The sequence below is a fragment of the Myotis davidii genome, unplaced genomic scaffold (assembly GCF_000327345.1).
Source record: "Myotis davidii unplaced genomic scaffold, ASM32734v1 scaffold223, whole genome shotgun sequence".
Classification (NCBI taxonomy): domain Eukaryota; kingdom Metazoa; phylum Chordata; class Mammalia; order Chiroptera; family Vespertilionidae; genus Myotis; species Myotis davidii.
In genome coordinates, this window is record NW_006294609.1 from 1,278,713 (window position 1) to 1,305,988 (window position 27,276).

The following is a 27,276-nucleotide window of genomic DNA, read 5'->3' on the forward strand; positions in this document are numbered from 1 at the left end:
AGGGTAGTGCTTTCTGAAGTAAATTAGGGCCTAGGATCAAAGTAGGGTTGAGAACGGGTGATCTGACGGTTGCACTTCGTTGTCTCCCAACCTCAGGGCCCAGCAGGGGCTCTGTGCTCCCTTGGTGCTGCTTAACTCTCAGGGTGGGTGGGGAGGCTGCCTGCCTCTCTCTTAAGGATTCATTGTGGTGAAGGTGCTGCACCAGGGAGGGAGGCCGCAGGACTGCCTGCGACCTCGGAGGAAGGGAGGAGCCCATTGGCAGAGCCAGAGGAGGCCAGTGTCTGTTTACCCATGTCATCCTCGGAGCACTCACCTCAGGTCACTGTGTTTTCTCTGAAGAAAAAAGCATCTCAACACAGACAGCAGAGGCCAGGCTGCCACGTGCAGGCCTTCCTGCTGCTGCAGGGCCCAGTGGCATTGGCTCAGCTCCCCAACCTCGGTCTCTCCACCAATCCGAGGACACAGGCAGCAGCCAGAAGCAGGGCTCACAGACTAAGAATGCATGTGACAACTTGTAGTCTTTCTCTAGCCTCTAGCCAGCTGACATGTAAGAGATTTTGCCTAAAAGACTTAAATATTATTCTTTTTTTAAAAAAATATAGTTTATTGATTTTTTTTACAGTGAGTAAGGGGAGGGATAGAGAGAATCAGAAACATGGATGAGAGAGAAACATCGATCAGCTGCCTCCTGCACACAGCCTACTGGGTATGTGCCCCCAATCAAGGTACATGCCTTTGACCGGAATCGAACCTGGGACCCTTGAGTCCGCAGGCCGACACTCTATCCACTGAGCCAAACTGGTTAGGGCTTAAATATTATTCTTTAGAAAATTAGATTTTGATTAGGTTTTCCCTTTTCTGTTGCTAAAGACAAAAGGATACTTTTTGTGTTGCTGATTGTTGCTGTGCTAGAGATCCTGGCATAGGTGCCCTGCTCCATGGGAAGCAAAGAAGTCCGCAGGCCCACAGCACTCCATCACACGGCAGTCAGGGAGCCGTCTCAGAGTTACAGAGAGGAGTCCCTGAGACCCGGAGTCCTAGAGGGGTGGGAGATGGGCTAGGGCCTGAGGCTGCAGCAGAGGAAGTGGGGGGATGTTTTCCCACTCTGTGGGTTGTCTGCACTCAGTGTGCCCCTTTCCATCAACAGAGCTTTTACTGGCTCTGTTGCTGCTCTCACCTCAGGCACCCTCTACCTTCTCTAAGTCACATTCACACACCAGCACCATCACAGAGGGGGCATCCCGTGACCATTAACTTCACAACATGGCTGTTGCAGTTAACGGTGATTTCACGGCAATCAGGTGATTGTTTCCGCTGCAAAGGCCTGTGCCTCACTGGGTGACAGTGGTCAGGATGGCCTTCCAGAGAAATTTTTCATGCTAAAAATTTTTTTAAATCATTTTTCATGAGACATAACAGACTAGAGGGTCTTCTAAAGTAGTTCATTTTACTGACTTTCCAGCACTGAAGATTTTTAATAACCCCTGGGTCTGAACCTGACTTATTAATTGGACTTAGGTTTAGCCATGGTAAACATGAGGAAAACACAGTGCTATGGTCTGAAGTAATTATTGATATTTGTCTGTAGGCAACTCAGCTCACCGAGCGCCCAGCCTGTGTGAAGAAAGATTACTCCAACTTCATGGCGTCGCTGAATCTGCGCAACCGCTATGCGGGCGAGGTACTCTTTCTGCCCTGTGTCCGAGGCCCTTCAGAGTGTCCTCTTGTTCTGATGTCAGTCAGCTCCTTCCCAATAGAAGATGAGCAGGGAGTCTGGTCAATATGGAACTCGCTCGTTTTAGGTGGACTTGAAGGCTGGCCCCTGGGACCATTAGCACAACCTGGAGCATTTATGAGTCACTCACCACACTGGCTATCCTGAAGCATTTGATTTTTCTTGTTGTTTTCTTAATATGTTTTTATTGATTTTAGAGAGGGAGGGAGATAGAGAGATGGAAACATCAGTGAGAGAAAGAATGACCAGCTGCCTCCTGCACGCTGACCTGATGTCCGGTATAGTGAGGCTGATTTTGTTGAGTCACTGATTGATTCTGAGGGAACTTTATTCAACTCACATGTACACAGACCTATGGGAGTCAGACCCCAGGCTCAGTGCTGGAATACAAAGATGATAAGACCAGGTCCCTGCCCTCAAAGACCGTCTAGAATGGTGGGGAACACTAACATACGTTTCTTTTTTTTAATTTCTCACCTGAGGATATTTTTTCCATTGATCTTTAGAGGGATAGTGGAAGGGAGGGAGGTGGCGGGGCGGCAGGGGGCACACACACATTGACTGATGGCCTCCCATACGTACCCCATGGGGGCTGGGAATCAAACCTGCAACCGAAGTATGTGCCTTTGACCGGGAATCAAACCTGCAACCCTTCGGTCCTGGGCCGATGCTCTAACCGTGGAGCCAAACAGGCCAGGGCTCACACACATTTCTAAAAGAGAATTTCCCCCGAATCTTCTTTAGAGGGATAGTGGAAGGGAGGGAGGTGGCGGGGCGGCAGGGGGCACACACACATTGACTGATGGCCTCCCATACGTACCCCATGGGGGCTGGGAATCAAACCTGCAACCGAAGTATGTGCCTTTGACCGGGAATCAAACCTGCAACCCTTTGGTCCTGGGCCGATGCTCTAATCGTGGAGCCAAACAGGCCAGGGCTCACACATTTCTAAAAGAGAATTTCCCCCGAATCTCTGAGCAGTGGTAGCATCGCTGACTTCAGCCTGTCACTCTGCATGCGTACCGTGAGCTCTAGTTTGGGGCCGTGAAGCATCCTTCGGCCCTGCCTTGATTGTGGTTAGGTGGCTGCCGGGGCCTCACCCATGTGCCTGAGTTACGCACGCCTCTGCTGACAGAGCACGCTTCTTGTAGGTGTATGGAATGATTCAGTTCTCCGATGCCACAGGCCAGATATCTGACCTGAACAAAATGATGGTCCAGGAGCTGAACACGGCACTAGACCTCAGTAACCCTCAGCCCTACACACAGGCCATGTTCAAGCTGACGGCGATGCTCATCAGCAGCAAAGGTAAGGGACCAGCCCTGTGGACCTCTGGGCTCGTTTGTAAACAAATTGGTGGCGTCCATTATCCTTAGTGAACTGGAGTTCGGGCTGAAGAAAGAGCTGGAGCTCCCCCAGCAGAGATCCCTGTGGCCTCTCTGGTGGGTAGAAGTAAAGAAAAGGCCATCGTTGTCCCAGCTGATGCTGACTGACTACCTTGCTCACCTGGGGAGGCCATGGGGTTTAGCTCATGTTCAAGGCCTCTGAACAGTGTGTTTGGTTCCAGAGTGTGACCCACAGCTTCTCCATCATTTGTGTTGGGGTCCCCTCCGGATGTTCAATGAGCATGGCATGGAGACTGCCCTGGCCTGCTGGGAGTGGCTGCTGGCAGGCAAGAACGGAGTGGAAGTGCCGGTAGGACACCGGGGTCATCTAAGGGTGGGTGGGTTGAAAGATGGAGAGAGCTTATCCTCAGCTGATGAGCTTGGAGACCCTGGCAAGCCCTTTACCCTCTGGGGCTTCAGTCTTCTTATGTGTGAGTGTATGGTTTTTTAAAAAAATATGTTTTTATTTCAGAGAGGAAGGGAGGGAGAAACATCAATGATGAGAGAATCATTGATTGGCTGCCTCCTGCACGACCCCTTCTGGGGATCGAGCCTGCAACCCGGGCATGTGCCCTGACTGGCATTCGAACCCGGGACCCTTCAGTCTGCAGGCCAACGCTCTATCCACTGAGCCAAACCAGCTGGGGCGGGAGTGTGATATTAATGCCTGCCCACAGGACTGTCATATGTTAAAAGCATGCCAGTGCTGCCTTGAAGTTGTTACTTTTCCAAAGCTCAGTAGGGGGAGCCATTTCTCTGAGATTGGAACACCTATCAACATTGGAAATGGTTGTGTTTGTCGGCAGGGATACTTTTCTGGGACTGCTAATTTTGGGAGAAGCAGCCTTCCTTGTGTGATATTAATGCCTGCCCACAGGACTGTCATATGTTAAAAGCATGCCAGTGCTGCCTTGAAGTTGTTACTTTTCCAAAGCTCAGTAGGGGGAGCCAGTTCTCTGAGATTGGAACACCTATCAACATTGGAAATGGTTGTGTTTGTCGGCAGGGATACTTTTCTGGGACTGCTAATTTTGGGAGAAGCAGCCTTCCTTGTGTCCATTTTTCTGAAGTTGCTACTGGAGTGGGCCCACAGGGGCTTGCCTTAGCTGTCCCCTGCCCACACTACCTAGAATATCACAAACACCCTCAGTCACGCTCCCGAGCCTCTTCCTAGCTGTTTTCCCCTTAGCAGAGATCAGGGTCCACTGTCTATAGCTTGCTTTTCTCGTCATCTCTGGCCCCACAGTAGACTAGGTGGATGTGTTTGTCTTGTTCATACTCCATTCCCAGAGCCTAGAATGCCCTGGCCAGAGGCAGTGACCAGGACATGCTTATCAAACAAATGAGTGATTGTGCTGGGCCTCATTGGTCCTGGTGGCCCTGCTGTTTCTTCATATATTGCAGGAGTGGGGAACCTTTTTTCTGCCAAGGGCCATTTGGATATTTATAACATCAATCGAGGGCCATACAAAATTACCAACTTAAAAATTAGCCTGCTATATTTGGTCAAACACTTAATTAACTCACCCCTAATGCCTTATCAGGGCCAGAACGAATGATTTATTGGACCTTATACGGCCCACGGGCCAGATGCCCCCATTCCCCCAACCCCGATCTATTGTAACACTTACCTGTCTCTGCAGGAAACAGAAACCAAGAGCAGTGCCTTGACCAATGGGAGTGTGTTCTTCTCTGTGTGGGCAGTTTGTTGATATCCCAGGCCTGTTGTCTGCAACTCTGCACCTTTAGTGTGTGGACTTTGTGCCTTAGGCAGGAAGGAGGGCAGAGGGCCAAGGCAGGCACCACTTGCCATGCCCTGCCCCAGGGCCTCACTCAGCTGATGTCCACTTGCTCATTATTGCTAATGAAAACCTGTGGCTACCCCGAACAGCAGAGGCCTGGATGAGGGTACTTGTGACTGGCCACTTGGCCACCCACACAAAAGCATAACTTAAGGAAGAAGGAGGAAGTAAATACTGAGCAGAGAGACAGGGTGTCTGCCCCAGGCACCAAGCCTCAGTGGCCACCACTCTGCAGGTGGGTCTGGACGCCCTTGAAGGAGCTGCCTGGTGTTGTCAGGCCAACGGGAAGCTGTTCCCCTGCCGAACGCCTCGCCCAGCCCAGTGGCAGTTGCAGACTCCACTCACCCTCCCCAGTTATTCTCCAGCCTGGTTAGTGGCGTGAAGGCATTTTGCAGGGTCCGTGTAGGGTGGAGAAAAGGAAATGGGTTCTGGAGCCAGAATCCAGCTCTGCCCTTGCTAGTTCACAAGCAGTCCTGGCTGCCACCACACAGAACATGGCCTGGCAATAGTTCAAGAATGGGCTTCATGTTAAAAAAAAAAAAAAAAAAAAGCTAGGAAATGGGATCATAGATCACCTTTTAGTCATACTTTCCTTGGTCCATAAACTTTGTTCAGTGAGCATCTGTTCCTTTTATAATAAAACATAATTAGTAAGCACCTTTCTGTGCTCTGTGAGGAGCTGACAGTCGTTGTGTACTTGCAGTTTTTGCGGGAGATGGCAGGGGCCTGGCAGATGACAGTGGAGCAGAAGCTCGGCCTTTTTTCTGCTGAAATAAAGGAAGCAGACCCCCTGGCAGCGTCAGAAGCAAGTCAGCCCAAACCCTGTGCCCCTGAAGTGACCCCTCACTGCATCTGGATTGACGTATGTGCCTGGACCCCACTGCCTCTCTACGCCTCTCCGGGCTCAGCTGTGCTCCATCCACCTCCTCTAGCTACAGGGGTGGGGGCTCCCCCTGGGGCCTGGGGCCCAGTGAGCATGGGGCTCCAGGGTTAAGGTTGTCTTACCTGGTGGGGGAGGGGTTAGATAGGCTGTTTTGTTCCAGCCTTATCCCCAGCCCCTCCCTGCCTCCCTCAGACCATCCTCCTGAGCACAGAGCCTCTCCCCGCTTGGCTGAGCTGGCTCCGGGATGAGCCAGCCAGGCCCCGTCATGGCAGTGTATTGTCCTTGCCTCTTAGTTCCTGGTGCAGCGGTTCGAGATCGCCAAGTACTGCAGCTCTGACCAAGTGGAGATCTTCTCCAGCCTGCTGCAGCGCTCCATGTCCCTGAACATCGGCGGGGCCAAGGGGAGCATGAACCGACACGTGGCAGCCATTGGGCCTCGCTTCAAGTGAGGGGCTCTCCTCTTGTAGGGGGGCTGAGCTGCTGGTGCTGCGGGCCCTCTCCATGGGGTTTCCCCTGGTTGGTCATTAATTCACCAGGAACTGACTGAGCTCCCAGTATGTGCACAAAGGACCTGTCCCCGTGCACCCTTCAGGGCTGGGGAGGTCGGCCATTGTTCTGTCCACAGCAGGGGAGTATCCAGGAAGCTGATCCACTCACTGACCTGGGGCAGCCAGATGTTGGGCAGCCTTTCTAAATTGGTTGGGGGTGGGTGGCAGCAAAATGGTGTCACCATTCTAGTGACATAGTTGTGAATGAAAAATAGCATGTGGTGTCCTTACTGGTGTGGCTTGGTTGGGCATCACCCCATACACCAAAGTTCGCTGATTCGATGCCAGATATGGGCACGTGCCTGGGTTGCAGGCTCAATCCTCAGTAGGGGACATGCAGGAGGCAGTCAATCAATGTTTCATTTTCACATCAGTGTTTTTCTCTCTCTCCATCCCTCTCTCTTTAAAAGTCAATTTTTTTTTAATCTTAAAAAAAATAGGTAGTGTGACAAGGTCAGGCCAGGGAGCCGACGGTGACTTGGTCAGGTCATTTCTGATCATGCCAACTACATGCTAAGTCCTGTGAAAACACCAGACATATGAGGGGAGAGTGCATAATCCCCTTTGGGATGTGTGGCCTGGTGGGGGGCCTCAAGCCAGCTGCTCTGATCGGGGTTGCTCTAAACATAGCAGGAAAGGCCAGCCTGATGTGGGGAGGAGAGGTCTGAGCTGGACCTGCAGGTGCTGGGTGGTCAGATGGAGGGAAGGTGCAGAGCCCCCACCTGGGGTATGCCACTTCCCTGCCTGCCTCTTCCTGCTGCTCACCAGTGATGCCAGCTCTGTCTGCCCCTCCCATGAGCTCCAGACCCACGTTCCTGCAGCCCACTGGGTCCCGCTTAGGCTGCGCTTCTCAAGCCACTTCGAGGAAAGGCTAGTTCTTTTTTCCCTGATTTTAAAATTGTCACCAACCTATACTTTTATAAGATGCAATGAGAATGAGCTGCTAGAAAAGGTCCCACATAGCAGTGTGGAATTGCTATAGAAATGATTAGGTGCTTCCTCTCTGTTCCTGTACTTGACCTTGTCACAAACCAGCACTGTCTGTAGACACTTGTTCAGGAGCCCTGACCTGGCAGAACCAGGTCCTTGGTAAATTACTTTTTTTTTAACTTGAATTAATTGTTCTGCCTTCAGAGTACCTGTACGTTACTGCATCTTAAGGAGTAGGTGTTGTTTTTATTAATGCTGCCCTGAGGGTATGTTTACAGACTTTAGAGAGAGAGGAACATTGATGTGAGAGAGAAACATGGATCGGTTGCCTTCTGGACACATCATGACAAGGGATTGAACCTACAATCTATGTATGTTCCCTGACTGGGAATCGAACCCACAACCTTTTGGTGTATAGGACGACACCCGAAACAACTGGCCAGGGCTCAGGGAGTAGCTTGCAGATAGTTTATTAAACTGAAGCTTATAGCCAAGGCAGATTAACACATTATTAATTGTATCTCAACAAAAGTGAAGGTTTAAGAAGAACCTTTCCTGGGACATTTTGGGTACAACAAACCTGTGAACTATAATCACCTGACTGATGCCGCCATCCTGGCAGCCTAGAGCTGTCATTTGGAGACGTGCCCTAAGCGCAAGAGCCCAGTGGTTTGCAGGGTAGACCCGGACCCCACAGAGGTTTGGTCCAGGCTGCGTAGCTTTAACTTGGCCCCTGGTTCTCTCTTAGACTGCTGACCCTGGGGCTGTCTCTCCTGCACGCTGACGTGGTTCCAAATGCAACCATTCGCAACGTACTCCGGGAGAAGATCTATTCGACGGCCTTTGACTACTTCAGGTACTCCCCGCACTTGCTGTGCAGTGTCCAGTGACAGCCCAGCTCCAGACACTGCCTCTGGGTGTCCCAGGTCCCCAGAGATCATCACAGGAGAAAACGGTTTGCCTGGTTATGCCACCAACCTCATTCAGCAACCATGACACCCCTGGATGTGACTCTCCCAGCCCTGTGCTGTGTTTCCATGTGTGTACGTAGCCTCCCTATGAGATGAACAGTAATTTAGTTCAATTGACTTAAGAGATTAAGTGCATCCTTTTAACTTTCCAATTACTATGAATGGGTATTGCATGAAGAATGGCAAATACCTGCCTCCTAGGGCTTTGCAAGTATGGGTGTTGTTACATGGAAACAGCTGTGGTTGCACAACCTGCCACAAGTGCACTCTTCTGCTGAGAGCTGGAGACACTGCTAAGGATAGTGGTTGAGGTGGTCATGAGAGGGCTAGAGAGCGTCACACTTTCCCGTGGGGGTAAGATAGTTTTCCTGATCAGGAGCTCTGGGCTAACCTCTCATCATTCAGGTATCACTGGTGTCGCCTCTCACTGCGTTATAATGTGCTGCCTTCTAGTCCCTGACTCCAGGCACTCAACCCTTGTCCTCTTGTGGTTGTTTGAAGTTGTCCCCCGAAGTTTCCTACTCAAGGAGAAAAGAGGCTGCGTGAAGACATAAGCATAATGATTAAATTTTGGACGGCTATGTTCTCCGATAAGAAGTACCTGACTGCCAGCCAGCTGGTTCCCCCAGGTGAGGGCTGTTGTGAGCAGTGCAGCTGCTCACAGGTGGTGGGGCTGAGGTGTGGGGTAGGGGGCAGTGCAGGACAGAGGTGTGCAGTGGGCAGCCCTGAAGGAGCCAGGTCAGAAGAACACTTAGGGCCCAGCTGAGGCATGGCCTTGGCCCTGCTGCACAGTCACCAAAGGCCTGAGGCCTTCCTGGCCACCAATTCTCCAGCCCCAGCTGAGGAGCAGAATGAACAGGTGCCATCAGCGTCACTTCTGCCAGCACCAGCTCGGTTTATAAGCGCCTGCTGCATATCTAACAGCCCATATTGGTAGAAAACAATCAAATTGACAGATGATTTCTTTTTTTTTATTGATTTTTTTACAGAGAGGAAGGGAGAGGGATAGAGAGTCAGAAACATCGATGAGAGAGAAACATCGATCAGCTGCCTCCTGCACACTCCCCACTGGGGATGTGCCCGCAACCAAGGTACATGCCCTTGACGGGAATCGAACCTGGGACCCTTGAGTCCGCAGGCCGACGCTCTATCCACCGAGCCAAACCAGCCAGGGTTTGACAGGTGATTTCAACAGGAGGGGATTATGGGAGCATCCCTCAAGGAGAGGCACTTGGCCCCCTGGAGTTGTGGAGCCAGGGACAGTTTTCTGGGAGAGGTAACGTGAGCTGAGTTTCTGAGAATGAATAGGAGCTAGGCAGAGTGGATGCAGGTGAGGGGTAAGGAAAAGGAGCAGCAAACCTCCAGAAGAAAACCACGTTCTTGTTCTCGAAGCATGGAGCAGATTACACACCATAAACTAGATGAGTGGAGTCTCTGCAGCCAGACCCACAGCTGACAACCTGACTGCCAGGAAAAGCAAAAGGAAAAAGCAGGCACAGTGATTTCCTAAGTCTGCTTCCTGGTTCCACTCAGAACCAGGCAAACAGCCCTTATCATCTGCCCCCCAGGTCCCCTCGTGTACAGCACAGGGCTAGAGATCGGATAACTGCTGTCACTTATCAAGATGACTACCTTATTTATTTTATTCTATCTTAAAGGCTGGGGGAAAGATACAACGTTTAGTAAGCTTTTCATCTAGAACTTCTCAGATGTCTGGGTTAGTTCTGCAAAGCCGTCATCAGCCGTGTGTCCCCGTGCTCTTCCACTGATTGCCTTATCTCTGGTGAAAATTCAGACACCTCATTCTAGAAGCAACAATGTCTTTGCCCACAGACAATCAAGACACCCGGAGCAATCTGGATATAGCTGTCGGCTCCCGCCAACAGGCCACCCAAGGCTGGATCAACACCTACCCCCTGTCCAGCGGCATGTCGACCATCTCCAAGAAGTCAGGTCAGCTGAAGGTTTGCTGACAGGTTCCTCAGGGCTGAGTCACATCCTGCCGGCTCAGATGGTGGACAGAGCGCTGAAAGACAGCTTCCCCTGGGTTCTGGAAACAAAGGGTGGGCCGGTGACCTCCAGTGAACACATGCGTGCTCCTCTTTGCCCCCCAGGCATGTCCAAGAAGACCAACCGGGGCTCCCAGCTGCACAAATACTACATGAAGCGCAGAACGCTGCTGCTGTCCCTGCTGGTAAGGCAGCACCCACCGTGTGCCCACAGCACCCGGGAGGAGAGGGGAGCAGAGCAGCATGTGGGCACATGCAGAAAGCGCATCCGTGTCTGTCTCATCTCACCAGGCCACCGAGATTGAACGTCTCACCACGTGGTACAACCCACTGTCGGCCCCAGAGCTGGAGCTGGACCAGGCCGGGGAAAACAGTGTGGCCAACTGGAGGTCCAAGTACACCAGCCTGAGTGAGAAGCAGTGGAAAGATAATGTGAACCTTGCCTGGAGCATCTCTCCTTACCTGGCCGTGCAGCTGCCAGCCAGGTGGGCCCCCGTCACACCTGCTTGACAAGGGCTTTGCCAGAGGAAGGGGGCCTTAGTACGGAGAAATGTGACATGTCATCATCAGGGACCGTTGGGGAAGCAATATTAGCAGGCTGGTCCTCCGCCCTGGACATTCACCCAGTCCTGTGCAGTGGTCACACAGCATAGACTCCTGCCTAGGGTACCCCAGCACCTGGAGCCCCAGGAAGTTACATCAGCACTTCAGGCCCCAGTCTTATCCGAGGAGGAAAGGAAGTGCATGGAGGCTACCAAGTCAGGGAGTCGACCTGGGAAGGGTTTGGGTTTGTTCCTGGATGTTGACTCCCAGTGACAGGCTCCCCAGAGGAGGCAGCCAGCAGCAGAGGGAATGTGAACTCTCCCAGAGAAGCTCTCACAAGGACAGGGCTCTTAGACTGGAGGGGGACTTCCAAGGCCCTCACACTCAATCCCACCAGAGGGATTGTGTTTCCCCCATGTGGATGCTTTCCCGTTAGCCCATACTTGCTTACTGACCACTTCCTCCTGGTTCAGATTCAGTCCTCTGGATCAGGACCACAGTCTGACAGTGTTTATAGAAAGTCTGTCTTGTGTTAACCTGAAAACTTACACCCGCCCTGCCCTCCCACTTGCTAAGATGCCTTCTGACCCGTGGATGGGTCCTTTTGGGGGCCAGGGGGTGTTCTGAAAGCAAGGACAGTAAAGGGCATCCTTTGAATGGTGAGATGGGATAATTCCTATTGGAGGTAGTTCTGGCATTTTATCATAGCCGATCATAATGCTGCTCATTGTAAACACTTGTGTTTGGAGTTACCAGTGTGTCAGTAGCTATAGCTGAGATTGATCTGCATCCATGCAGTTCAGGGTTCCCTTGGCTCCTCTTCTGGTGAGACCATCCCATCCATCCCTCTGTGGCTGTAGGTTTAAGAACACAGAAGCCATTGGCAGTGAAGTGACCCGTCTGGTTCGGTTGGACCCAGGAGCCGTTAGTGATATTCCTGAAGCTATCAAGGTAATCTATAATAATAAAAGCATAATATGCTAATTAGACCGGACGTCCTTCCAGACGACCTTCCAGATGAAGCCCGGGTCCCGGGTGCCAGAGGGAAGCCAGTGCCGCAGCCAGGGAAGGAAGGCCTACTCTTACATGAATTTTGTGCATCGAGCCTCTAGTGTAGTATGTGCTGGTGGGTGGGTTCAAAATGCACAAAAACAAAATGGTCTCCAGAAAAGCCTAGAAACCAGAAATATGACGGAAACCTTGTGACCTTGGTGGTATAATGATTTTTCTAGTTTCCTGTGTTTTCCACTCCTATGAAGCATTTATGTTACTGAATGTGCTTCACCCTAGTTGAAGTTGTGCTGTTGTACATAACTGTCAGAAGCCTTTACCACTTTGTTTTAAATGCTTTATAATCATCACTTTTCGGGCCATCCTTGTGATGTGGGTTGGAGTTGAGTATTTCCAGATGGGTCTCAGGGACTGGCCAACCATCTCCCTATTTCCTTTCCAGTTCCTGGTCACCTGGCACACCATCGACGCCGATGCACCTGAACTCAGCCATGTGCTGTGCTGGGCGCCTGCGGACCCGCCCACAGGGCTCTCCTACTTCTCCAGCATGTACCCACCACATCCTCTCACGGCACAGTATGGGGTGAAAGTCCTGCGGTCCTTCCCACCGGTAAGCTCAGCCCTTGGCCTTAGTGGGACTCCCCAACAGTGTTCAGGTTGAGAGGTGAGAGACAGGCTTTATTTCAAACCCAGATGTAGGCCTGATTAAACATTGGTCTATTTTAGCACACCCTATATAACGAAAGCCTAATATGCAAATCAACCGGACAGTGGAATGACCAATAGAACGACTGGTCGCTATGACATGCACTGACCACCAGGGGGCAGACACTCAACGCAGGAGCTGCCCCCAGCCTGCGGGCCCCAGACCAGCCAAGGTGGGCACCAGCAGGGGACCCACCCGCAAACCCCCACGGCCAATTGCCCCACCAGTCGCCCTGCAAAGGGAGGTGACTGGTGATGGCGGTGGCGGCAGGGGCGAGGCTGGTGAGCAGGCAGTGCCAAGCTGGCCAAGGTGGATGCCAGTGGGGCCCCCCAATCGCCCCACAGATTGGCCCTGATTGCCAGCCAGGCCTAGGAATCCTACCCATGCACGAATTTCATGCATTGGGTCTCTAGTGTCTTTATATTTCTGTTTAGAAGTAGTCATGGAAGATAGATTTTGTTCTAATTCAGATGTGTTTCCTAGTTATATTTCTTTTTAAGTGTCTGAGTTAAAAACAAAGTTTACTTGAGTTGGTTCCAGTTGTAGCCATACAGGCTCATGGCCCAATGACCCCACATGACAGGCACAGTGACAGGGATTTGGTAGAATGTTCTGGAGTCTGAATTAATGCAGCTCCAGCCCACAGGCCTGCTGTAACCTCGGCCCTTATCCCAGGTAGGCCCCCAGCAGTGAACACGGGTGGGCCTTCTCCCCTTGTAGGCACGGGAGCCTTGTTCCTCTTGCTTTTTCTCACTGACGATGTGTTTTGAGCCATTGGCCATTACACTTGCTGTCCTCTGGGCTTTCCTGGGTTCTCAGTCCTGCTGTGGTCTCCAGCGAGGACAGTATCCTGGAGGCTGAGTGACCGCACGCCAGTCCCAGGTTGGGAGGGGGGATCCTGGGGCGTCCATCCATGTTGAGTTGTTCCCACCTTTCCTAGCGGTGAGGATTGCCCTCCCTCTCTGAGGTCATGATCACTTCCCCTCATTTGCAGGACGCCATCCTGTTCTACATCCCCCAGATCGTGCAGGCCCTCAGGTATGACAAGGTAAGGCTATGCCTGTGCACGCTGTTCTCTTCACCCTGAGAGCTGTGCGGGGCGCTGGGGAGGGAGCCCTGGGCAACAAGGACATGCCATCCACCCTTCACGCCCAGCCTGGTGATCAGGTGTGTTCCAGCCTGCCTTGGGAGCAGGACCACCAACCTGTGACCACTGTCCCCGAGCTCCTTTCACACCCATCCCCGCCATGGTTGTCACCAGTGTCCATGGCCAGGAGGCCCCCACTCACCCTGAGGCCCGTCTCACTCTGCAGTGTGAGCATGTTCTGGAAGTGTTCTCAGACTGCCCTGGTTCCCACTCGTTGGATGCAGGTCTCAGGTTCCCTGACTCCCTTGTCTCGTCAGTGGGAAGCGGTGAAGATTAGATGAGATGATGTATTTGTTTGCAAGGGCTGCCGTAGCCAAGTGCTGCAGACGGGGGTCCTGAACAGCAGAGATGTATTTTCTCACAGTTCTGGAGGCTAGAAGCCGGAGACCGAGGTGTCAGCCAGGCTGTTTCTTCTGAGGCCTCTCTCCTTGGCTGGTAGAAGGCTGTCCTCACACGGTTGTCCCTCTGTGTCTTCTGATGAGGACACCAATCAGATTGGATTAGAGCATATCCTACTTACCTCTTTTGAACTTAACCCGTCCTTAAAGACCCATCCTAAATACAGTCACATTCTGAAGCACTGGGGGGAATACAGTGCAGCCCGTAACAGCGCACATGTACATAAGCTGTCTGGCACAGAGCCTGGCCCAGAAAACCACCATGTGGGTGACCACAGCCCAGGGCCCACATGGTCCATGCATCAGGTCAGCGCCCATGTCTGAGGACAGCAGCAGCACCTGCTTCTCCGACACTGCCAGTCCTGCTCCCCGATGCCCTGTGCCAGCCTCACTTTGCCCACTGCATCCCGCTGAGCCCTGTGACACCAGCCCACAGGGCGTAACTCCCACTGCTCCCATCTCCATAGCAGCTGTGAGCACAGTGGCCGGTGTCCCGAGGCTTTCCTCCCCGTAGATTGGCAGGACGCTTCATCTCATTCCAGAGTCCAAAGCGCTTCTAGGATCACAGCCAACCTCTCCTGACAGACTGAGTCTTGCCTTAGCTTACAGATGAGTTTTAGTACCCAGCCTACTCATTCCTCATACTTGACAACAGCGAAAATTGGTGGCAGAGTCACAGTTCTTAGAATCCAGGGGAAGGAACAGAGGAGACAAAAGCTAACTCATGCCTGTATTGCAGACCCACCACCTGGGGGCCCCATCCTGCCCACTGGCCAGCCAGCCAGAACCTGACCTGGCCAGTGGGCTCTGCTCACTGCAGACCCAAGAGCTGAGCTTGCTCACTGCTGGAAACCATGGAGTCTGCTCCTGCTCTGGGTAGCAGTCTCTCCTGGAGAGAGGCTCCAAGCCTGGGTTCACGTGACCTTGCTGTCCTACAGATGGGCTACGTGCGAGAGTATATTCTGTGGGCAGCCTCCAAATCCCAGCTCCTGGCACACCAGTTCATCTGGAACATGAAGACGAACATCTATCTAGATGAAGAGGGGCACCAGAAAGACCGTGAGTCTTCTGTCATCTTCCCTCAGGTTTCCCCCCATCTTTTCCCCCCCCCCCCACACACAGCTGCCCCAGCCTGTAGCCCCTCTACTTCCCGTCCTTTGGCTGAAACACCGCACCTTTAACACACAGTGGGAGCAGGTCCCCACCCATCATGAAGCCTTTGCTAGGACACCCTGCAGATCCCCTGCCTGCCCCATGGCCCTGCCCACCCCCACCCCCCAGGCACTGGTGAGACCCCCCTGCTCGGGCCGAGCTGCTTCTCCCAAGCAGTGGCCCTGTGCCTGACCCAGTGACCCCATGTGAGAACCAGAGCAGTGGTTCTCAGACTTTAATCGTCCTCAATCCTTAAAACTGACTGGGTTCAAGAACTTTGGTTTACGTGGGGTTGGTCTGAGCAGAGCCATGAGAGCAGCACCAGGAGGCGCCAGTGAGCACCCGCACCCTCGGCCCCACTGCCTGTGCACAGCCTCACAGGAGTCAACACACCGAGGCAGGCAAACGCCTCGGGTGTGATGCTGACTGTGGGGTTCACTGAGAGCTTATTGGGGACCCCCAGGTGCCCGCAGATCTCACTCTGATGACGGCGGGTCTTGGTGCCGGGAAATGTCCAGACTGTGTGTCCAGCAAGCGGGCAGGTTCCTCTGGCGTTTCTGTGGCTCAGCTGCAGACTCGCCCTCTCGCTTTCTCTGTCAGCCGACATCGGTGACCTCCTGGAGCAGTTGGTGGAGGAGATCACAGGCTCCTTGTCGGGCCCAGCCAAGGACTTCTACCAGCGGGAATTCGACTTCTTTAACAAGATCACCAACGTGTCGGCCATCATCAAGTAAGCACACGCTGCCTCCCGCGCCTGGGATTCCTGGGCGGTGTGAGTCAGGTGGGTGGCAGTCTCTGCTCTCGACAGTCTAGCAGCGGGCACAGCCAGGCGAGCTTCAGAAGACATCTTAGTTTCATTCCAGATACTGTCCCACAGTCGAGGCCACTCTGCTCTCTCCTAGTTCAGAAGGAGCCCAGTTAGGAAAGCCAGACTCCCTGGTGCGCCCACTGTTAAATGACTCCCCTCGTGAGGAATGCGGGGCAGGAACTCTGTGCTCCTGGAGGAACTGAGCCCAGGAGGACCTCCAGGAGGAGCTAGAGTGAGGAAGCGACAAACTGAAAGGGTGGCCGGACAGGGGGGGCCCTGGGACCCCCGAAGTCCTTCAGGCCCGTTCCCACAGAAGACACAGCATTGCTGCCTTCTTCACAGGCCCTACCCTAAAGGAGACGAGAGGAAGAAGGCTTGTCTGGCGGCTCTGTCTGAAGTGAAAGTACAGCCTGGTGAGCAGGAGGCTGAGGAGATGGGCCTCCTCCTGCAGGGATCGGGGCACTGCCCTCCCCGAGGGGTGCGGGCAGGGCCGAGGGGACATGAGACCAGCACTGGGCCCTGGGCGCCCCGAGTGCCCCTTCCAGAGTCTGCCCCTGCCAAGCTGGGAGCTGCTTCTCAGTGAGTGTTTTCTTTTCCTTGCTGCCTGTGGCTTTTCTAAAGGCCAGTCACTGTCCTCAGCAGCTATTCTAGAAGGTTCCTGAACTCCAGTATAACAGGAGCAGTGCAGGCCACACAGACAGAGGGAATGGGGTGGGAATGGCATCAGAGGTGTGTGAGGATCTGTCAGGATGAGGGTGCCCATGTGCCCTGGTGGGAAGCTGCTCCCTGGTGCCTGTAGCTATTGTCAGGCAGAATTTGAGTCCAGTGGTCAAACCTGTGCTTGTTCAAGTCAAGGTGCAAATCCAGGCTGACTCCAGAGCTCTCCATTTTTTTTTTATTTTTTTTTCAGAGAGGAAGGGAGAGGGGGAGAGAGAAACATCAGTGATGAGAGAGAACCATTGATCGGCTGCATCCTGCACGCCCCCGCTGGGGATCAAGCCCGCAACCCAGGCATGTGCCCTGACTGGGAATCAAACTGTGACCTCCTGGTTCATAGATGGACGCTCAACCACTGAGCCACACCAGCCAGGACCCAGCTCTCCATTTTTAACCATTGGTTCAGACTTATTTTACCAAAACCCTGCGTCCTATGCAAATGTTCACACCAGCTGGCCTCAGCAAGGTTGCTCTATGGGGTCTCAATTTAGCTCTTTCCTTGGCTTGTTCTGTTGCGCTCCTGCCCTACTCAGCACATACAGCAGTGCAGCTTCTCAAGTCCACAGGGGCCTCCATTTCCCTCACCAGTGAGTCCTGCTCCCCACAGACCGTGCTGCTGGGGCTCCTTCTGGAGGCAGTGGGGAGCCAGTGGGCTCTAGAGCAGAGGAGTGGAGACCGCATCTGTGAGAGAGGCTAGAGCTGGCAGATAGAGAAGGGTGAGAGGGGGGACGGGACCTTGTGGTCCTGGTCTGCCCTCTCCCCTGGTAGGACAGCCCATCTGCAGCCCGCAGCAAGGCCTCACTGTGCTCCCAGGAGACCCAGTCTTTCCTGTTCCAAGGCCCCTCCTTAAAGCCCACCTCCCGGAGCTCCCCCATCGCCCAGGGGCTCGGGGAGCACTCCCCCAGGGCAACTGCCAGTTCCTGGCCAAGAACATTTCTCCTGTCCTCCTACCTGACGTGTGCTGAGTGGGGAGCTACCGTTAGTGGGCTAAGTCCAAGAACCGAGGAGAGCAGGGCAGGGCAGAAAGCTCCTGCGTGGGTCCTCTGAGAGCGGGCCACGGGGCAGCACGCATTCCCTGCCTGTCAGCTTAGTATTTAACCAACGTGCCGTGTGGCCAGGCACAGGGAGAAGGCAGGCTGAGGGCTCAGTGCATCCTTGGAGAAGCGTCTCCCGGAAGGGGGTGGCTCCTTTGTTAGATATCAGGAAGGACAGGGAGAGATCACAGAGCCGGAGGACAGACCTTTCGTGGCCATGGAATAAGCGTTATCAGCGCACAGAGGAGGACTAGAGGCCCTGGGCGCCCGCCTGTCTGCAGGGCGACTCTGCACGAGGGCTCTGTGTGGCAGTGGGCTGTGTGCTTGCCGTTGTCACACTCGGACGCCCTGTGACTTGTCCTCTCTCCCTGCAGGCTGCTACCTGCCCAGCAACCCTGAGGCCATCGTGCTGGACATCGACTACAAGTCGGGGACACCCATGCAGAGGTGAAGGCCGCCTCCCTCAGCCTGCCTGCCTGGGCTTCCCGTCGGCTGTGTCACTGTGCATTCTTTCTGTTGTCTTGCAGCGCTGCCAAAGCTCCGTATCTGGCTAAATTTAAGGTGAAACGATGTGGAGTTAGTGAGCTTGAAAAAGAAGGTCAGTGGAGAGTTTCTGTGTCCTGGGATCTAAGTATCTCCCCTTGCTAATGCCACTTTCTTTAAAAATATTTTTTTGTTAATAAATTTTTATTGCCGCCCCTAAGAGGAAGGAAGAGGAAGAGGGAGAGAGAGAGATAGAAACCAATCAACTATTCCTGCAAACCCCCTACTGGGGATCGAGCCCATAACCCAGACTTGTGCCCTGACAGGGAGTTGAACTGGTGACCTCTTGGTGCATGGTCGATACTCAAACACTGAGCCACACCAGCCAAGCTAATGCCACTTCTTCAGCATGTTTAGTTTGTTACCAGCGCCCATGAGAGAGAATGGCCGTCCACCCATTCATAGTGTGGCCTCTTGTTTGGGGATGGCACAGAGCTCGTGTGCAGTGACAGACACCCCTAAAGGTTGGCCCCAAAGTCAGTCCAAGGGATCTCTTCTAGAGACAAAGCGGCCAGGGCTTTGGGAGGTGTACTCATCTGCTCAGGCTGCCATGCAGGTGACCAGACTTGTAGCTGCATCCCTCCAACCTCTGCCTCTGTCCTCACCCGGCTCTCTCCGTGTGTGCCGTGTCCACATTCCCCTCTTCTGACAAAGGGCCCACGCTGATCTGCTGTGGCCTCGTTCGCTCGGTGACATGTGCAAAGACCCTTTTTCCAAATAAGTCACATTCTGTGGTTCCTGGTGGGCATGAATTTGGAGGGGACGATAGTCAACCCAGTACAGGGGGTGTGGCCCCAGCCAGTGCAAATGTGGGTTCCTTGGCCTTACCTGAACCCTGGCCACCAAGTCCTCCCAGGCACCCCGGGGTACAGACACTCCCCTGCCCCATCTCACGTGCCCACCACTGACCCTAGGCACACCTGCAGCCTCACTTCTAGTGAAAAGCAGCTCTGTCTCCAGTTCCATTTAAGTGTAAACGTTTCTAGGAAAAGCCCCCAGGCCCGATGACTCCCCCAGCTGCCCCAGACTTTGCTGGGCTCTCACATGACACCCCCCCACCCCACCCCCGCCCCAGGGTTTTGCAGTAACAATCCCACGGTTCCCAGGCCCACCTTCAAAGGGCCTCTCACTGCCCTCGGCTAACAGGCAGCCTCTTCACCCACCACACGCAGGTCTGCGGTGCTGCTCAGACGCCGAGGACCAGGGCGGCGCACAGGAGGCCGATGGCCAGAAGATCTCCTGGCAGGCGGCCATCTTCAAAGTGGGAGATGACTGCCGACAGGTAGGGGCCAGGCCCAGTCAGGCTTGGGAGGTGCCTCACAGTCGGACCTCACGCGCACAGACACAAGTCTGCTTCTGTCAGGTTCAGATGCTGCAGAGCAAACCAGGGCCTTCTCCCAGCCGGGGCCCTTCCAGGGAACCTCCTGCTCTGCACCCACCAGCTGCCCAAAGGGAGCTGCCCTGAGGTTGGGTGCCTCTCACTTTCACCCCCCACCAGGCAGTGTGGCTCAGCCCAGGGCCTGCTGGTCAGTGAGGCCAGGCCCTTCGCTTTCCTGCTCCCCGCAGCCTTCATCCCTCTCTCACTGGGCAGGGGCCCCAAGAGTCATGTGAGCTGGAGAAGGCTGGCCCTCTACCCTGTGTCTCCTTGGTTCCCAGGACATGCTGGCCCTGCAGATCATCGACCTCTTCAAGAACATCTTCCAACTGGTCGGCCTGGACCTCTTTGTCTTCCCCTACCGAGTAGTGGCCACTGCCCCCGGGGTAAGTTCCCGCAGGAGCCCAGGCAGCTGCCTGTAGGCCTTCGGCAAGAGCGGTCAGCTCACAACCTGGCACCTGGCCTTCCTTCCTAGTGTGGGGTGATCGAGTGCATCCCCGACTGCACCTCTCGGGACCAGCTCGGCCGCCAGACGGACTTCGGCATGTATGACTACTTCACACGCCAGTATGGGGACGAGTCCACCTTGGCCTTCCAACAGGTGACCAGCAGGACAGCTCCCAGACTGGGCTTGTGTGTGCTCTCCGCCCTGCCTCTCAGGGTGACCCTGCTTCCCCCTGTCCCTGCTTGTCTGAGTCCTCCCTACATTTGGGGGTAAAACCAGGGCACCCAGCAATCTTCCTTGGTATTTAAGAAACCCTTGAAATGGACTCCCCAGGAGAAAGCTAATTCATGGGCATGGGAGGGGCCTACTGCCCCACACCGAGGTTAGCACAGGCTCTCTCCCATAGGCGCGGTACAACTTCATCCGCAGCATGGCCGCCTACAGCCTCCTGCTGTTCCTGCTGCAGATCAAGGACCGGCACAACGGCAACATCATGCTGGACAAGAAGGGCCACATCATCCACATCGGTCAGCTGGCCCCGCGCTCCCTCCCTCTCCCTTCACCCCCGGAGCACGGGAGGTGCCGGCTTGCTGGAGCCCCCAGCTGGGGAGGGTCAGGGTCAGGGTTCAAGTCCAGTTTTGAGAGTTGAGCTGTTGGGCATTGGGGGTGAGAGTAGAAACTGGGGCCATGGGCGTGGGAACTCTGGGGTTGGAAATCAGAGCCAAACTCATCCCCCCTAGGCCCTGGCCTCTCTGCTGTGGCCTAGCTCCCGCCTCTGCTCACTCCTCTCTTCTGCCTGTGCTCCCCTCGCCCCTAAGTAAACATGACCCGCGGCCGCTCCTGGGGAATGGGCAGCGGGTGGCTCCCGGCCCTGGCTGAAGCACACCCACGTCTCCCCGGCATCTGATCCCATCACAAATGGCTTCTTGGGGTTTTGCAGACTTTGGCTTCATGTTTGAAAGCTCGCCAGGCGGCAACCTTGGCTGGGAACCAGACATCAAGCTGACCGATGAGATGGTGATGATCATGGGAGGCAAGATGGAGGCCACGCCTTTCAAGTGGTTCATGGAGATGTGTGTCCGAGGCTACCTGGCCGTGCGGTGAGCCCTGGGGGGTGGGGGGGTGTGGACACCGGTCCCAGCCACTCATGCCGTGCGGCCAGACCTGAAAAGGTCCCTTTGTGGATGGAGGGACTGAGTTTCAAAGAGAAAGAGGGCGGCGCTGGAGGCCACATGGTAGCCCAGGGCCTTGCTTTCCCATCGCCTCTCTCTGCCCACCTGTGCCAGTGTCTTCTGCCCCGGGCATCAGTCCAGCCACGTCCTACAGCCTCCTGGGCTGGACTTCCCTTGTCAGTGCCTGGAAGGCACCCCACTCACCCAGGCCCGAGCACCTGCCACCCAGATGCATGCTGAGCCACACTGTCCTGGTCTCAGTGTCATGTGGCCAAGGCCCCACAGCCGTGTGTGCCAACACTTGGCCTCCAACCCAGAGTCTGTCAGAGCCGTCACACCCCCTCTTGCGCACCCCCTTAGAGGAGGGTCAGGCACCCTGTGCCGCAGCTGCACTGCCACCGCGGGGCCCAGAAACCACGCTGGGGTCTCGGGCGGGAACCAGAGCACAGCTGCTCAGTCGGCTGGGGGCTGTGAGCCCCCGGAGGCTGCCGGGCCCCCCTGGAGAGACGTGAGAGGCGGCAGAGATGGGGGGAGATGGCCGGGCCACAGGACTCAGCAGGCCACCCCACTCACCGGCCTCTGTCCACCTCCCTCCCTGCCTCTCCCCAGGCCCTACATGGATGCAGTCGTCTCTCTGGTCACCCTCATGTTGGACACGGGCCTGCCCTGCTTTCGTGGTCAGACAATCAAGCTCTTGAAGTAGGTCCTGGGCGGACACATAGGTCATTTGGGGGAGCACTTTCCCCCAAGGTGGGACCCTCTTGAGGGTGTAAATTTGATTCTCATCGAGCTGAGTGCTCTCCTTGGAACCCCAGAGCAGACAGGGTTCCGGGGTGAGGCACCATTACCAGCCACGGCTGAGGGCGCCCCCAGAAGCTCCTTCCTTCATCAGGGTGCAGTGCCATCCCCGCGCCCAGGCTGCAGGGGCATGGCCTGTGCTAGTCCTCCCTCAGCCGCGGGGCCCTAGCCCAGGAGGTGCTGGGAACAGTGTCCCCACTTAGTCCAGGCCTGGCCCTCAACTCCCCAGGAGGGAACACCCCTCGGGCCCGACCCTGGAAGTGCTCAGGTTAGTCCTGGGGCAGGAGCACATCCTGTGGGGAGGGCAGCCTGGAGGGTTGACTCTGGCACCAGCAGCCGACACAGCCTCTCTGCCAGGCACAGGTTCAGCCCCAACATGACTGAGCGAGAGGCCGCGAATTTCATCATGAAGATCATTCAGAGCTGCTTCCTCAGTAACAGGCGAGTCCTCCCCTCCTGCCCCACCCACCACACCTCGGTGCTCTCCGGGCACCTGTTGGGACTGTGCCTGGGCCAGGTGACAAGGAAGCTCGTCTGGGACTGTCCCGGACACCCTGAAGTGAGCTCTCGGGGTTACGGGGTGTTGGTGGAGAGGGGCTGGGATGTACTGAGAGCAACACCCAGCAGGGCCTGACGGCCAGAAGCCATGCCCACCTGAGGCCGAGCCTGTGAGGACAAGGGAGCCACAGTTGAAAAGGGGAGCCACAGTTGAAAAGGGCCTCACGGGAGGTGTGCAGGCCCAGCAGGGCCGGGTGAGAAGCATCGGAGGAGGAGGGTGGGGAGCCACAGGGACTCCGTGATAAACGATGGAGCTGTGAGGAGGTGGGTTAGGGTTCTGGGCAGAGCCCAGGAGGTGCAGAGACTGCTGGAACCTGAGAACCGGTGCCCCAGTGGGTTCTAACGCGAACAAAGGGTCAGGTGGGCGCTGGCAGGGCTGAGACAGCACAGGAGCAGCGAGCGCCATGTGGTCCTGCTGACGAGGGAGCAGAGAAACGGGAAGTAGCTCGAGGTGGGATGGGGAATGATTCCTCTCTGAAATCGGTTTGGAAGGCAATACAAGGAAATACTTCTGATGCTTGTTTTGCTGGTGAAATGAAGTAGGTGGCCAAGCACGGCATCACTCATTTGGGTGTCACATACCAGGAAAGGTCTAGAGGGGCACCCGGCACAGGGGCAGGGCAGCCTGGGCCCTGGGGACCAAGGGCAGGCGTTTGGCTGAGGAGGGGCCGCCCACTTGAGCCCACTGAGCGAGAGGTGGGGGCACAGCCATGGCTACTGAGGGGCACCCGGCACAGGGGCAGGGCAGGCGTTTGGCTGAGGAGGGGCCGCCCACTTGAGCCCACTGAGCGAGAGGTGGGGGCACAGCCATGGCTACTGGTGGGGAAGGGATGTCCCAGGCACAGGAGGGGCTGCAGTTTTACATTGTACGTCCAGGGAGGAGAGTAGGTGGAACTCTGAGGTGCAGCTGTTAGGGTGAAACGGCATGGAGGGCTCAGGGCACCAGACTGGCAAGGGCTCCTTACAGCCTCCTTTAACTCTCGGCCTTCAGGAGCCGGACCTACGACATGATCCAGTACTATCAGAACGACATCCCCTACTGACGCCGCTGATGGAGCACCAGCTGCTGTGGGCCCCCCACCCAAGCCATTTGCAATCATGGAGCCCTGTGAGCCCTTCGTTGCCCCACCCGCCATGTGACAGTGAACTGCCAGCAGCCCTGTCATTTCATCCAATGGAGTTATTTTTATAGAACGAAAGTACACCCTGCAGAGCCAGGCCACCGCTCCTTCCCCTGGCGTGGACCACGTGGCGTGAGACCAAAATGACAATCACCGAGGGCACTGTCTCTGCACGGGTGATACTTTGTTTGCACTGAACACATTCCCTACCTGTCTTATTTCATAGGTACATGAAGTATTTTCTTGTGTATTAAAAAATTATATTCACCTCACTATTTAACCAATGTGAAGAAAATAAAAACCAACAGAAGTGCAGTTTGAATTGATGATCAGGTTCATTGTTTGGTCCCAAGGGCACATTCAGCTGAACAGTGATTCCTGGGTGTGCAGGGCAGAGGGTGGGACAGTTTCCTCAGAAACGAGGTGAGTCAGGGCCAGCCAGCTGTGGAGCCTGCACCCACAGGCCTTCCGGGCCCCTCCCAGCTGGGCTGCCACCCAGAGGTGACTCACCACAAGCAGGCAGGTATACTGAGAGGAACCGCGTTTTCCTAACTGCTCTCTAGCTCCAAAGCCTCTCCACTCGGGGCTCCTGTGGCCGCCACTGGCTGTACCGTCCCCGTCGTCCCGTCCCCGTCGCTCCTCAGTGCAGGCATCCCTCAGTGTCCTTCGCTCTAGTCTCTTCCTCCTTCCCTGTTGTTCAAGTTCAAGTTCAAGTGCTCCTTTGTGCCAGAGCTCCTAGCAGCAGCCATCTACTCCCACTCACTATGACCCTCTAATTAGTTCAAGCAGATAAGACCCGAAACAAAAAAAACAAGACACAAAACATCTAGAAATAAGTCACTAAAATTAAAAATGCAAACGATTGGTTAAATAGCAGATAAGATATAGGTGAAGAGCAAACTAATCAATGAAATTACAAAATATGAAGCAGAAAGAAAAGGAAAGTTGAATGAGAAGCTCCAGTCAACTTCCAGAGTTGGTGAAAAATACAAAAAAGCAGCCAATGTGTAAGTTAAAAGAAACTTTCTAAAATACTGCATTAAATAGCTGACCTGCGTGGCTCAGTGTCGACCCATGAACCAAGAGTTCGCTGGTTCAATTCTCGGTCACAGCACATGCCTAGGTTGTGGGCTCAATCCCCAATATGTGCAGGAGGCAGCCAATTGAGGATTCTCATCATTGATGTTTCTCTCCCTCTCCCTTCCTCTCTGAAATCAATAAAAATATATTTTTTTTAAAACCTTTGCAAAAAGAGACAACCTTTGCAATAAAAATTACACCTATTTTTTGTTGTATCAGCAAAAACAACATTATTTTTTGGTGTGTCACAGAATTTTAGTAATTAGTTTATGTGTACCATAAGATGAAAAAGGTTGAAAATCACTGGTCTAAACATCTAAGGAATAAGTCAATGTTGCATACTCTCAGAAAACAGAACACGTCCTAATTCACTTTTTATGAAGGTAGCATAGCCCTGATATGAAAACAAGACAAGAACACTCCAAGAAAATAAAATTATGGAGCAGTATCCCTTTCATGGACATAGATGATGCCGAAATCTTTAACCAAATTGAACACAATATATAAAAAGGACCATTATAACAAATGGGCCTTATCCCAGTAATGCCAGTTTAGCTTAGCATTCAAGAAGTAATCAGTTTGCCCTAGCTGGTTTGGCTCAGTGGATAGAGCATCGCCCTTGGGATCAAAGGGTCCCAGGTTTCGATTCCAGTCAAGGGCATGTGCCGTGGTTGCGGGCACATCCCCAGTAGGGCGTGTGCAGAAGGCAGCTGATCGATGTTTCTAACTCTCTATCCTTCTCCCTTCCTCTCTGTAAAAAATCAAAACATAATACATTTTTTAAAAGTAATCAGTTTAATTAACATGAACGAACTAAAGAAGGCACACCATATGATTATTTCAATATGTGCAAAAAAAAAACCCTGGACAAAATTCAATATCCATTCATAATAAAAACTCCAATAGTGCTCGCTTTGGCAGCACATATACTAAAATTGGAACAATACAGAGAAGATTAGCATGGCCCCTGCACAAGGATGACACGCAAATTCGTGAAGCGTTCCGTATTTAAAAAAGAAAACCAAAATCTAATAAACATAGGAGGAACCTTCTCAATGTGACAATGGCCGTCTAAGAAACACAGCTAACATCTGGATGAAACACTTATGGAATAATGAAAAACTAAAGGCGTCCCCCCTTCAGGAGCAAGACAACAGTACTTGTCACCACTTCCAGTCTGCATTGTGCAGAGTGCTGGGCATTAATGCCAGTAGTTAAGATTGGAAAAGAGAATTGTATTGGCTTCAGACAATAAAATTGCCTATAGAATTCCAAGGAATGTACAGAAAAGACCAAAGAATGATAAGGAAGTTCAGCAATATCACAGTGAATATACAAAAGTCAGTTGTGCCCCCAGCTGGTTTGGCTCAGTGGATAGAGCGTTGGCCTGCAGAATGCAGGGTCCCAGCTTCGATTCCCAGTCAAGGGCACATGCCCGGGTTGGGGGCTTGATCCTCAGTAGGGGGCGTGCAGGAGGCAGCCGATCAATGATTTTCTCTCATCACTGATGCTTCTATCTCTCTCTCTCTCCCTCTCCCTTCCTCTCTGAAATCTAAAATATTTTTAAAAAGTCATATTTCTGTATGCTAGCAATGAACAGTTGAAAGATGAACTTTTAAAAATCTATACCGTTTTTTTTAAATATATTTTATTGATTTTTACAGAGAGGAAGGGAGAGAGATAGTTAGAAACAGAGATGAGAAACATCGATCAGCTGCCTCCTGCACATCTCCCACTGGGGATGTGCCCACAACCCAGGTACATGCCCTTGACCGGAATCGAACCTGGGACCTTTCAGTCCGCAGGCTGACGCTCTATCCACTGAGCCAAACCGGTTTCGGCTAAAAATCTATACCGTTTTTTAATAGCATCCTGATGTATGAATAGGAAAACAAAATATTTACACCAACTAAAATATTTCAAGTATGTCTTTCTGCCTTACAGGCAAGAATGGAATTTTTTAGGACACCCTGCACAATTCTTAAATTTGATCAAATTTGAAAATTTGATACACAGGAATTTCATGAACAAATTTAGCCCCCCCCCCCCAAAAAAAAACCAACTAGGGAGTCCAAATCAACAAGAAAGCAATTGTTTAAAGGCCATAGCAAAAACACTTGTGTGTCCGTACAAGGAGATACAAGGAACAATTTCACCACCAAAGAAAATCCATAAATAAAATCGGAGCAGTGTTTGTATCAGACAAGATGAAACGAAGGGTCATCATTTCCTGAACCAAAAGAGCGAAGTGGCGAACACGGACACAGAAGCGGACCCCAGGGAGGACCCGGTTGCCCTGCCTCTCGGAGAACCCGCCCAGAGAGGGATGCGAACCACCCGCTGCCGCCGGGGATGCCAATCACCACCGCCCGCCGCCGGGGATGCGAACCACCCTCCGCCGCCGG

The 27,276-nt window shown here is 53.6% G+C and overlaps 1 protein-coding gene across 1 annotated transcript in view; it reads left to right on the forward strand.

Annotated features, from left to right (window-relative positions):
- PI4KA (phosphatidylinositol 4-kinase, catalytic, alpha) overlaps positions 1 to 24,113 on the forward strand; it is an 85,625-nt gene extending 61,512 nt beyond the window's left edge. The window contains exons 30-55 of the mRNA XM_006768959.2: positions 1,589 to 1,681; positions 2,887 to 3,043; positions 3,303 to 3,430; positions 5,626 to 5,784; positions 6,099 to 6,250; positions 8,032 to 8,139; positions 8,756 to 8,883; positions 10,088 to 10,207; positions 10,369 to 10,448; positions 10,555 to 10,748; positions 11,667 to 11,757; positions 12,260 to 12,427; positions 13,518 to 13,571; positions 15,007 to 15,127; positions 15,821 to 15,950; positions 16,371 to 16,441; positions 18,154 to 18,226; positions 18,307 to 18,377; positions 19,495 to 19,604; positions 19,979 to 20,083; positions 20,173 to 20,298; positions 20,549 to 20,669; positions 21,083 to 21,242; positions 21,924 to 22,013; positions 22,470 to 22,553; positions 23,662 to 24,113. Of these exons, the coding sequence (XP_006769022.1) occupies positions 1,589 to 1,681; positions 2,887 to 3,043; positions 3,303 to 3,430; positions 5,626 to 5,784; positions 6,099 to 6,250; positions 8,032 to 8,139; positions 8,756 to 8,883; positions 10,088 to 10,207; positions 10,369 to 10,448; positions 10,555 to 10,748; positions 11,667 to 11,757; positions 12,260 to 12,427; positions 13,518 to 13,571; positions 15,007 to 15,127; positions 15,821 to 15,950; positions 16,371 to 16,441; positions 18,154 to 18,226; positions 18,307 to 18,377; positions 19,495 to 19,604; positions 19,979 to 20,083; positions 20,173 to 20,298; positions 20,549 to 20,669; positions 21,083 to 21,242; positions 21,924 to 22,013; positions 22,470 to 22,553; positions 23,662 to 23,713 (2,946 nt within the window). The 3' untranslated portion in view covers positions 23,714 to 24,113. The remainder of the gene's footprint in view (positions 1 to 1,588; positions 1,682 to 2,886; positions 3,044 to 3,302; positions 3,431 to 5,625; positions 5,785 to 6,098; positions 6,251 to 8,031; positions 8,140 to 8,755; positions 8,884 to 10,087; positions 10,208 to 10,368; positions 10,449 to 10,554; positions 10,749 to 11,666; positions 11,758 to 12,259; positions 12,428 to 13,517; positions 13,572 to 15,006; positions 15,128 to 15,820; positions 15,951 to 16,370; positions 16,442 to 18,153; positions 18,227 to 18,306; positions 18,378 to 19,494; positions 19,605 to 19,978; positions 20,084 to 20,172; positions 20,299 to 20,548; positions 20,670 to 21,082; positions 21,243 to 21,923; positions 22,014 to 22,469; positions 22,554 to 23,661) is intronic.
- Positions 24,114 to 27,276: the final 3,163 nt, after the last annotated feature.